The following is a 12,815-nucleotide window of genomic DNA, read 5'->3' on the forward strand; positions in this document are numbered from 1 at the left end:
TTGAAATGAATCTAATTAAGTAAATGACTTTTAATATAAAAAGTAGGCTGGTACAACAATTAGAATTTGGCTTTCCTTCTTAAAAGGGATAATTTTCTTAATCTCTCAGTCTGCTCTTGATAAAGTGGTTATAAAAGGTTTTTATCTTTGAGTAAGTCTACCTAAAAGACAGAGGGATCTATGTTTTGTTAAAATAATTTCCTATGTTCAAAAAGACTGAGGTCTCTATTAAGCTTTTTAGATTGTTTGCCCTTGACTCTTTCTGCTGTCACTTTGGTTAAATGGGTAACTAAGCATTGTTTCACAGCGACCCTTGTTTCATGGTGACAAGATCAGCAACCTCTTGATCTTGTTTGAACAAGTGTTTTAAAATCTTCTGATATTTTTGACAAGCTCCCCATAACTCATATTCTAAATGAAGTCTTTCTTTTGACTTTTTTCTTTGAGAATTTTCAGAGCACCCCTGGGACTTCCGAAAGAAATTGTTCTCTCTTCCTATAAAGGGAGGGACATGGATTAGGCTTGTTTGGTATGTAAATTGCATGGGAAGCACTGTCAAGTAAATGATAATAAACCTTCTTAGGTTATACTGTGTAGGTAAATATTACTCACTATTTTACCCCTGCTACCTTGCTTCCAACATCAGAAGAGGAAAAGACCACAGCTGCATTCTATTATTTAATTGGTTTACAGATGGGTCTTACTTAAATGATAAGCAAGGATGTTATCAAGCTGGATATGCTGTCCAGCCTCAAGAATGCCTGCTACTTTCTGTTAACTCTGCTCACCCAGGAAAAGATTTCCTTCTACAGGCTCAAGAAAACTGCCATGGAAGAAGAGAAACAAAGGTGGCAATAAAAGGGGGAAAACAATACTTTTGGAAACTTTTTCCCACAGTGGCTCATAAAGCCTATACTCATTGTGCTATATGCTGAAAGTATAATCTAGGGAAACTATTTCATGAATCATAAGGTCACTTTCCCCTTCTTAAGGGACCCTTTAAGGTATGGCAATTTGACTTTGTCCAAGAGCCACCATCTCAAGGATATAAACATATCTTGTAATGATCCGTATGATCTCACATTGGATTGAGGCCTTTAAATTTAAAACAGCAGCGGCTTTAGGTAAATTCTTATTGAAAAGGATAATTCCTGTTTGAGGAATTCCTACTGAGTTACACAGTGATGGAGGAACTCATTTCACCAAACAAATAATTAAATCTATTTGTAACATTTGGCCAATAATGCAGCATTTCCACTGCACCTACCATCCCTGATCCTCAGGACTCAGTGGAAAGAACCAATGGCACAATCAAACCTCAACTGGCAAAGCTTTCAGAAGCATTTAGTCTCTCTCATGACCAAAAGCTCTTCTGCTGGTGCTCCCTAATCTTAGATCTACACCCTTTGGTAAACGTTGGCTGTCTCCTTCCGAGACAATAGCTGGACGGCCTATGCAATTAGACAAAGAAATGTATGGACCAAATTTGCTTAAAGGAAATATCTTATTGTCAAGGTCTCATTGAGACACTAAAAAAAAAAAAAGAGAGGTTGCTGGCTGATTCTTTTCACAGGACTATAACCTGGAGAATTTATTTATCAGGAGAGGCATCAAATAAAAGACTCTGCAGCCTTCTTGGAAAGTAACATACCAGGATGAGAAGATGGTGGCATCTGTTGTAGACAGCCGTCTGAAGACTCTGGACCAGGCCTGTATTCCCAACCTTATATACCCTCATTTAAACCTTTGCTATGCTTAAACTGTATACCTATTTTATAAATGTTCCATTTAAGGTTTCAAAATACTATCGCACTTAAAGAAAGTGATTGATTTGGAACAGACTGGTCTTGGAAGCTAGGCATTTATTGGGTGGCTCCTAATGGAACTCAGTGGTTATATGAAACAAATCTCTAGCCTTGGCTACTGCCTGGATGGCTAAAATGCTGCACCCTGAGTTTCCCTTGGAAGCAGGGAAGGAGTCACACTGAGCTAACACCTGTTGCCAATCTTCCTCTCTTTAAGGCCAGATAGGCTCATTCAGTGTTCCACTGGTATGGCCACCAAGCAGCTATATTTGTTCCTTCTTTGGGATGTCATATCACTTACAGAAGCCCTTAATGGTTGTCAAGCAGGAATAGCCTTATTAAATACTAAAATGTCTTTAATGGAAAAGCCTGTCCTTCAAAATAGAATGGCTTTAGATATTTTAACTGCGTCCCACAGTGGTACATATACAATCACTCAAGCTGAATGCTGTGCTTTCATATGTGATAAATCTTCCAATTTGTCACCTCTGCTGAAGCACATGAAAAAACAGGTGAACGTCTTAAGCGATCCTACATCTAGTCTTGATTTGTTTGGTTGGCTCCCTTCCAGTATCAGTTCCCTTTTTTGATCCAGATTGCAATTCCTATTTCTATCACTTCTTGCAATTCTTGTACTAGTCATATTATTCAAACTAATTGCTGTTTTCTTTACTCAGTGTTGTAAGACTGGCATATAAGCTAGACTAATGGTTGCTCAGTGACTTGAGATGGTTGATTGATCTTAGAACCCTGGACAAATTTCCTTTTCTGATAAGGACTATGCACCTAAGAACTCACTCGAAACTAACATTCTCAAATATGTTGAATTATCATTGTTTCTGTACTTGTTCTACAATTGTGAACAATGTAAACATAAGGAGTCAGAGAAAAGCACACATACAATGTTTGTGCAACAATCTAAAATTAATTAAAAATTATATAACCTATGAAATGCCTGCTCTGTTAATATATATACCTGTATGCTTGTCTGACTATTTCCTCCTAATGTAGACAACTTGGCAAATAAATAAGATAAAAGCCTAGCACGGAGGGACATGATGGACCCTGGGCAGGCAATAACCACCCTGGCACTGAGTGACAATATTTTGATCATCAATGCTTTCTATTGAAAGATTATAGATCAAAAGGGGGAAAATGATAAATAAATGGCAAGCAATAGGCTATATTGGAGTATATGAGGAAGCCATTTGGTGTAAAACTAATTTGGCCTGACCATGTTTTTCCAAAAGGCCCTTTTGGAAAATGGCCTGGTGTGGCCATTGAGTATGCATTGTATATCTGCTTTAAGTATTTACTATGTCCCAAAGACAAGAATGATGCCCTTTAAGATAAAGAAAGATGTCATTTCCCCCCCCCCCCCATTGGCTTTTCCTTAAGGATAAGCATCTCTCCCTAAGCTAGGGACTGACCACTGACCTGCTGTGACCACCCAGCTTGAGACCACAGACCTGCTTCCTGCTGTCTTCATCAAGGGCTGTTTCAATCACTGTGCTGCTAGGCAATCTTGTGACTGTTGTAAAAGGGACATTCCAATCATATGTGATGCATGCTTTTTGAAAGTATATAACCACTCTGTTAAAAACCTCACTTCTTTGGTGCCCTTCCTATTGGAGAAGGAAGGCCCCAGGCCAGTTCTCAGGTCTGGCTCATAATAAACACCCCAGTTTTGATTTATAGATTGTTACGGATTATTTGCATCGACAAAACCAAACCTTCCTCAATTGGGGAAGGTGACTTCTCAATCACAACTAGCCATCTCAGTGCCTGGGATGTCTTAGTGCAGAGGTGGGGGGACAGTGAGGAGAGACCCCATCCCCCACGAAGGGCTGGGGTAGGAGAGGCCTAAGAAGTAAAGATGGCCTTTTATAACAGCCCCCCACCAGCCTACTATTTGATCATCTAATTAAGAAGAGAAACACATGAAAGAAGAGAATAATTATCAGATAACTTCTGACGAAATATAAAATCTCTCCCTTTGGGGAAAAGATGTGCTCAGAGCAAAGTTATTCAGAAAAGGCTTCCTGGAGGGGTAACCTGAGCTGGCTCAGAGCCAACCCTCCCTCAACCACGCTGCTTCTCCTGACAGCACCTCAGATACCAGGGCCCCCATTCCATCTCCAGGCACTTCAACTGGGTTTTTTTCATGCCCTGCCTTGACAGGAAAAAAAACCCTTAAATGTTTCCCATTGCTTAAGGGACAAGGCCATATTTCCACAGACACATCAAGCTATAATCTGGTCACAACCCACTTCCCAGCTCATTTCTTCCCTAACAAACATCAGCAACAGATAAAGTTTATTGAATGCTTGCTTACTATGTGTCAGGTCCCATACTAGGTGCCTGAAATCTTATCTAAAACACACAACAATGCTACTAGGTAGTTAAAGTTATTAGCCTCATTTTATAGACCAGAAACCTGAGGCACAGAAATCTTAACTTGCCAAAGGTCAGAGAGACAATAAATGAGCAATCCAGGATTGCAGTCAAGGCTGTCTGACTCTAGCGTGCTACTTCTGAACTATTCAGAACTTGTCTCCTAATAAAGCTCACTACATCTTGTTAGGATGAAGTGATTATCATTCACTTCTTGGCAGGCTGATGTAGTGCTTGACATATAGGAAGGACTCAGTAAAATTTTCATCCCTATTTTTACCTAGCAAAAAGCATAAACGAGCATAACAAACCTACCTCAAGTTTTAGTTGTTTGTCAGCTCAGTATGAGTCAGACATAATGAGGTTGCCAAAAAATGTAGTTTTATGGCAACCTTACTAACTGCTCAATATGGAGAAGAAAAGAGAGGTGACAGGCTTACTCTGCTCTGAGACAGCCAGCCAGGCCATTCCTGGAGGTCTGGGCACTACACATTAGAGAGGTCATCAAGAAACCCAGATCACTCACTGAAGAGGATGGTGGAGGATACAGAAAACCCAAAGGAGTGAAGAAAGATCTAAATGAAGCGAGCATGGGTAGGTATGAGGTAGCGGACGTTATAAGATGATGTCTAGGCCCCTTCTGGGGCTTCTGCACTGCAGTCTACAGGAGTGGGGCTCAGACATCTGTTTCGTGCAAAAGGTCTGCAGGAGACTCTTATATACAGTAACATTCAAGAATCACTGCTCTAGGGCAGAGGTTCTCAAACTTCAACATGCATCAAAATCTCCCGCAGGGCTAATTAAAGCACAGTGTCGGCCCATCCCGGAGTGTCTGATTCAGCAGGTCTGCGCTAGGGCCTGATACTCTGCATTTTCACAAGTTTCCAGGTGATGCTGATGTTACTGGTCCAGGAACCACATTTTGAGAACCACTGCTGGAGAGAAAGTCCCAGGATCAACTGAGTTGATTTTAGATTTAGAAGGTTTTGACAAAATATAAGGGAAACTCTACAAAAATAGAGTTATTCACAAATGGAACGGACTGCCTGGTGAGGAGAAGCTAGAACCACTGCTCCATCACTGGAGATGCTCAAGCCAGGACCCTGGGAAGGGGTGACAGCAGGCGATCTTGTCTCTCCAGCTCACAAATCCTAAGATTACACGTGGCTGGAAGCATACAAAGAAAAGCTACGTCTTTGTTTTTGGTAATACTCTTTTTTCCTCTTCAAACCAAAACACAAATTCAATTTCAAACTCAGTTCTATGCTTAAAAGTAATGTGTTTAAAAATAGCATTGTAATTCCAACCAAATTCCATACAGGGTATCAGTAAGCCAATGGGTAATTTTGCAACACCAATGGAGATGTGATGGATGCACTAGAAAAACCTTTCTGCATCAAAAGGTTTGCTAGAGAGGTGCACAATTCTGTCCAGGCAACGCAGAGAAAAAATAACCTCAGTGGGATAACAACGTGTAACTGCTGAAACAAAAGAAATAGGTCCTTTACTCAAACCCCATGGCCTGCTTAAAATGTTTCATTCCACATTTTTATCTAGAACACCACGATCTGTTCACTTATATTTTAACCAATTTATGGAACAGAAGACGGTGAAGTAAAAGTTGATTGGACCAAAATTACACCTTTAGTTCCTTGAAATACTCATTTTGTATCTCACCAAAACTACTGCAATTGTGTTTTTGTGAAACATAAAAGAACAAGACTGTGGGTTGACCAGAGTTCTACTAAAGAGTACCCAATTATGCACTGTAGAAACTAAACTCCTTAAGTTGTACAAAAGATGATCTTAAATATGAAAATTAATCTTAATATCTTAAATATGAAAGGTCCAATTTATTTACTGATTGGCCAGCAAAGACTTTGAATAAATTTTTTTTTTTGGCCAAGAAAACACAGTTTGACTAGGGCCAAAGATCTGTCTTTTCTAAAGCTATTCAATTTTCATGCAATCTGTCTAAAATGCTATCTACCTACCTACCCTGTAAGGTTAAGACGTCACATCCTCCCATTGTGACTTTCCACATTCAGCTTAATATACTAGCCTTGCATATTAATACTGAATTTAATTATTTATGCTACATCCATTAAATACTTTCTAAATAGAATCTCGAGGTTTTACCATCCAAATCTCAGCTCAATCTTGCACAGCTCCTACACCACTAAACCATTTCATCTTCTCCATAACGCATTTATCCTCTGAGGTACTTTTTAACGCATCTTTAAATCAACCACTTATATGGAAGATATTTTTGATAATTTCCACTGTAACTCGCATTTCATCACTAAAGATTCTTGAGCTCTAGAATTCTTTCTAGAAGTCACTTGACTGCATGTTGACTAATAAAAGTCAACATTCCTCCAATATCAGCCTTCCACAACCCTTCAAGTTTTACAATTATTTAAGCCACCTTTAAGGAAGGCACAATGTCAGGAACAAGTGAAATTCTTGGGCTAACACCTTGCTCTAAGAGTCCTTTTATAATTGCTGCCCTGAACGTTCAGAGACTGACCGGAGGATTTGAGGTCCACTCCAGGTTAGACAAGGGCGTGGATCAGAGGGCACACAAAACCTTTCAGTGAGACCCTGAACCAGCGTGGGTCCTTCATAGGTTTTCTGGCCTGAGGGATCAAGGTCAGGCAATATTCTGAACATCTGGTCTCTTAGAAACAGCTGGGGGATGACATTCACTTGGTCATTTTTCCCCAGAGAAGAATGGTCAGGTTTCCTTAGCACATTGTCACTGGGGAAATTCCCTGAGGTCTGGCTTTAATCACCTCTGAATTTCCTCAGCACCTGATCAGAGTGCTCTGGACACCACAGGCACTTAGTATTTGGTGGCAAACAAGTGAAGACTGGTTTTCCGAGACTGGCTAAAAGGCTAAAAATGAAACAATGGCCTTGGCCCGCCTCTTCTTCTATGTAAGTCATTTCCTCCTTCATTCAGTTTCTATCTCAAGTCCCACTTCGAACCACCCTGACCGTTCTGAACCCTGGGTTCTTCCTCTCTGAAATGCCTCCAGGAGTCTGTGAACAGTGTTATTTTCAGCCTGTGATGCCACAATCCTCGACTATGCCAGGTTGCTATTTAAGTGTCCCCTGATTCTGTGAGTGCTCTGAGGGCAAGGACAGCGTTTATCACTGTTTTGTGGATCCACAGTGCACAGGACTGTGTCCAGAAGAGACTTCTTATAAGAATGAAAGAGTAAACAAAAATAAAAAATTGTCATTGTTCTAAAAAGCAAAACAAATGTACTTATATGAATTATTCACAAAAGATATAGGAAGAGAGAGAAACAGTAGAGGTGAAATGATATGCGGGACCGAACTTTTGTATCTTACAGCTGATGAGCTGATTTCTTTCTTCAGCTTCTATGGAAAAACCAGGTAGTCTACCAGACTACAGAACTAGAAAATACTGCAGGAAAAAATAAGTGAAAATGATACACTCTTCTTTAGCAGGAAATTTATCTGCCTGCTCTTCACTCTTCCTGCCCCACTCTGAGAAGAACTAGGTTTGTTGGATGATGATCTTGAGAACGATGAAAATAACAATGCATGTTAATTGTGCACTTGCTATGTACTGCTGGGCTCTATATAAGCATTTACTATTCATTTACTTACTCCTTGCAACATTCTTCTGAGGTAAGTAATCCTGTTCTCATTTCACGGAAGAAGCAGCTGAGACATGGAGAGGTTAAGTAACTTGCCTAGATACCGCTGAGGCCCTGAATCTGAAAATCTGTGCACTACTTCACCTCCTTGAGAAACACCTCTCAGTCTGACCAAGGGAGATGTCCTGACAGGGCACACCTGCATAACCACAGATGGGTCCTCCATTCCTCTAAGGACCTGGTCTTGCTAATCGGAAAACTGTCTTGAGTGAGTTATGACAACTTGGAGACAGAGCTAAGTGATCTGAAATGTTAAGAGGCCATGACGGAGAAAATGTGTCTCAGAGGAAGGTGAGGTGGCTGGCTCCCAGGTCGTAACTTGGGGCAGGGGGGGTGGGGTGGGGGGGGGTGGGGACAGAGCATGTAGACGTTAATCAACTTTGGCTCCATGGTGGGTGGTCTAACTTCTTTGGCACCTTGTGAAATCCTGAGTAAAAGCTACTTCACAATTGCTATGTAACATTACATCTGCTTTGAGGGCATCAGAAGAATCGTGGAGCTCTGTGTCAGGAGTGGGCAAGTACATGGTGAGGACAGAGGGTGTCTGCAGAGTGATACGAGTCGCAGTAAAAATACAAAGGAAAGTGGTTACCCAGAGACCAAGAGGGAAGAACTGAATTAAAGTGAGTGGTAGGTGATATTCCCCCACAGAGGTTAGAAAGTGTCTAAATTTGTAACCAATTCATGAAGTATAAAGCATCACAATATACATATATATATACAATATGTACTATGCATATATATTGTATATATACAGTATATACATACAATATATATTACAAATACAGTTTTAAAACTATATTTTGCATTTAGTACTCTTAAATACATTAAGAATGGCTAGAATTCACCCATTTGGCCTTTAGAACCTGCAAGGTCCGCAGGCGAGGTGCTGCCGTGTCGATGCAGCTTCACCTCTATGCCCTTGCACTCACCGGTAGGTGGTTTCCGGAAGGAGATCTTTCATAATGTGGGAGGTGGTATTGTCCACAGTGATGCTAGTGTCTCCAAGATCAATATTGTAAGCAAGGATTTCAGATCCATTATTGCACGGCTCTTCCCAGTTCAGTACAAGGCACAAAGAAGGTGAATCGGGGTAGGCATTGAGGGTCTCCTCCTCCAGGACACAGAGAGTGGAGACAGGGTCAGGGGCAGATGCTGGTGTCTGGCAAAGGACAAGCTCACTGTACGGTCCTGCTCCAGCTTGATTGACAGCCTAAAAAAAGAACAGCAAGATAAAGTCCACATTACTCTATTAGCACTTCCTAATGCATCCATATTAGGTGCTGTTAAACAAATTTAAATATAAGGTTTACTTCCAGAAATGTAGGTAGAAATAAATCTTAGAAACTGTTCAATCTAATGATGACTTTCCAAAAAATGCCAATCACCTCTTTTCTGCTAATAAAGCAAAAGATAACATCACCACCATCACCTCTTAGGAAAAATGATTTTAAAATAACACTTTATATTTGCACAGCCCACTTCAGTCTTATGCGACCTTCACAGTAACTAAGGTAGCTATTAAACGGCAAGTATTCTTATCTGACTTTCACAAAGGAGAACTCAAGGTCAGGTGAAATAACTCAGGCCCCAGATTCAGAGGCAAGCTGGGACCAGAATTCAGTAAGCTGACTTTTAACTCAAGTGCTGCCCTGGAAGAGCTATAGGAATTTTAGAAAATTATCTACTGTTTTCCATGTGAATGCTAAACTCCTATCTGCAGTCACCGCTCAGCCCTCATATGACTTTACCTGAGCACCAGAGCTGACACCTGATCATTCTTTCAAATGCTTATCTCCTTGCGCTCCAGGACCTGTACTCCTGTTTCCACTTAGCTGCTGCTGCTTCTCAACCACCTTCGCTGGTTGCTTTTCCCTACCTTTCAGGTTGTTCAAGTCATATCTCTGAGTTACTGCTGGACATCTTTCTTCCTCTCGTACGCCTATCCAAGCCATCAGCACATCCTGTACCACCATCCTAGTCCAACTACACTCTCTCATCTGGTTACTGTAATGACCTTCTAACTGGTATCTGTGTCAGCTCTTGCCGCATAGTCTATATTCACAGCCAGCAGAGTGATACTGCTCAAATCCCTTCAATGGCCTCCCACCATATTTAGAATATACTTCAAAGTCCTCACAACAGCATACAAGACCCTATCTGATCTGCTCACCATCACCACCCTCCCAAAAAACCCATTACTACTCTGACCTTGTCACCTACTGCTCTTCCCTCACTTACTCTGCTCCAGCCATACTGGCTTCCCTACTGTTCCACAGGGACAGCACGTTTCCTCCACCTGGGGGCCTTTGCAACTTGCTGTCCCTCTGGCCATAAAGTTTTTTCCCCAGACATCTGCACCGCTCACTCCCTCACTCCTTCAGGCCTTCTCTCAAGTGCTGCCTTCTCAGCGAGCCCTCTCAGCACACGGAATTTAAACTTGCACTCACCCCACCCCACGATCCTCTTCATTTCCTATTTCTTTTCTTTGCTTTTTCATCATTTTCATTTACCATCAGGATAGCATGTATTTCACATAATTACTCCCCTGATTAGAAGGTAAGTTCCATGAGGGCAAGGCTGTCTGTTGGTTCACTCACTGTTCTGTCCTCAGCAACTACAAGAGTAGCTGACACAGAGGATGTGCTCAATAAATGTTACTAAAAATATTGTTTTTCCTTATAAAGAGAAAAACATTTGGCTGCCTCCTTACAAAAATGAATGGACTCTAAAACCAAGTTCTTATTTACTTCCTAGGAGAGCTTATGAAGACAAACTACAAACTAAAGGAAAGGAGTCTGAGCACTTAAATCAAGGGCTCAAAACAAAACTTATAAGGCGTGTGTATTACTCTTAATTTCAAAGAAGCAAGCTCAGAGCATTCATTATCAAATCACTTTTAAAACTCTATCGTACTATTTCGTCATATCTATTCCTATTTCATGACACTATTTCAACTCTTGTCGGTAAAATTTTGTCACAATTTATTGTAAGAGTATATATTTAGAGATTTTTATGACAGGGGCAGAAAAACAAGATATCGTGAAGCCCAGTGCTCACATAATTAAGACTTTATATCACCACGTAACACAAGGAAAAGAGCATGGCACTGGAGCTTAGTTCAAATTTTGATTCCATTCTTCACTAACTGTGTGATCTGAGGCAAATTAACATCTCTCAGTCTGTTTCCTCAGATGTAAAATGGGGAGAGTAACGCCTAGTTCATAGGATTATTGTAAAGATTAAATTAGTTAACGTAAAATCCTGGCAGTGTCGGGCCAACAGTCGCTGCTTCACTTCTCTCCTTTCCACTGGGAAAACCAAGAACAAAATAATTTTTCCTACTTAAAAACAAAAATTCATTTTGAACTAATTTTAGATTTACAGGAAAGTTGCAAAAATAGTACAGAAAAATTTCCATATCTCTCTCCCCCTGCTTTCCCCAATATTAACACCTTCTGTAACTATGGGACAATGATCAACACCAGGAAATTAACATTGGTACAACAGCATTAACTACATACAAACCTGATTCAACTCTTATAAATTTCTCTAATAATATTCTTTTTCTATTCCAGGATCCTATCCAGGATCCCATTTTCTTTTACTAGCGTCACTCTATGGAAAATGTTTCCTGGATTTATACCACTTATTGTTACCAGTTTTCAAAGGAACCCATTCCGAAGAATCTTAAGAGTATGCCTACAACATACAATATGCCTCATGTGAAAAGAAGTACTTTGGTGCTTGTTAATTAAAATATTCCTAAGAAAGAATATAAAAATTCAAAAATTCCTGAGTAAAACAAGAAATGTTTCACCTAATTTTTATAAAATACAATATAGGAATTACAGCGATTTAATTTTTAAGGTGCCAAATATTCAAAAGAATATTCGGGTTTAACCTGACTTGGTAGTAACGTCAAACGAAAATAATTTATATGTGGCCCATAGATACCAAGACATCACTACAGGTTGAGGAGACCCTTTTCCTGGCAATACTTTCCTAGCATAGCAATGGTGGCCTTAGAGCACTATTCCCTTCACAGGGTCTGACTCATTTTATGACAAACAAGTATACACATTTGAAAATATTTTCTACTTCTGACTACCAAAGCCGAGAGGCAAGATTATTACGCAGGCTCTATTCTTGCCAATGTCTCTCTTAAAATGCAGTTTTGGGAAGTGAGTGCTAAAGACAACATATACCCTGAAAGGAAAAAAAGGAAGTAGAATGTTTTAAAGAGAGATCAAAACTCGAAAAGCACAGTGAAGTTCTATCCTGTGGTGGCAGATGTTGTTTATTTACATCCTGCCTTGTTCCAAAAACAGGAGTGTGGCACATACTTTAACCCTTTCCCAATGACTCAGCATCGCTATTATAAAGATCGGATGATGTGCTATGACCCTGACTCACTGACAAAGGGTTAATTATGGCCCAGGAGCTCCACTGAGAGCGAAGGTGGATAACACAAGAGTTTAAGCAGAAATGTTTATGATGAAGCAGCCTTCAGAACTTAATAGAAAAGCTTCAGGTGATCTGGAAAATTAACTTACGTCGGGAATATTTTCTCCAAAGAGGTCAGAGATACTGAGTGTCGATAGACTTGTAATAAGCAATCTGATCCGTGACTTAAACCAGGTGGAAACCTACATCTGCCATCTTTACTTCTTCACCTATTTAACTAAATGTGTGTGAAGACAGACCTCTTCAAGGTCAAGAACCACATCTGATTAATCTTTTTCTCTCTCCTGTTGATCATCCTGATCATCTTTTGATTCTGGCACAAAGTAGTGCTCTGGAAAGGTTACTGGACAAATGGAAAGAAAGGCACCAAAAAAACCCTGATTTCTCGAACAACAGGCTTTACAAAGGGACAAAGAATAAATCATTTAAGTTAATAAAATAAAAGTAAGTCCATGAC

At 40.2% G+C, this 12,815-nt stretch overlaps 1 protein-coding gene across 5 annotated transcripts in view; it reads right to left on the minus strand.

Annotated features, from left to right (window-relative positions):
• FNDC3B (fibronectin type III domain containing 3B) overlaps nucleotides 1-12,815 on the minus strand; it is a 330,867-nt gene that overhangs the window by 37,506 nt on the left and 280,546 nt on the right. For all 5 annotated transcript variants that reach the window (XM_014866810.3, XM_014866812.3, XM_070509439.1 and 2 more), the window contains one exon: nucleotides 8,824-9,104. In XM_014866810.3, the coding sequence (XP_014722296.2) occupies nucleotides 8,824-9,104 (281 nt within the window). The remainder of the gene's footprint in view (nucleotides 1-8,823; nucleotides 9,105-12,815) is intronic.

The sequence above is a fragment of the Equus asinus genome, chromosome 5 (genome assembly GCF_041296235.1).
Source record: "Equus asinus isolate D_3611 breed Donkey chromosome 5, EquAss-T2T_v2, whole genome shotgun sequence".
NCBI classification, from domain to species: Eukaryota; Metazoa; Chordata; class Mammalia; order Perissodactyla; family Equidae; genus Equus; species Equus asinus.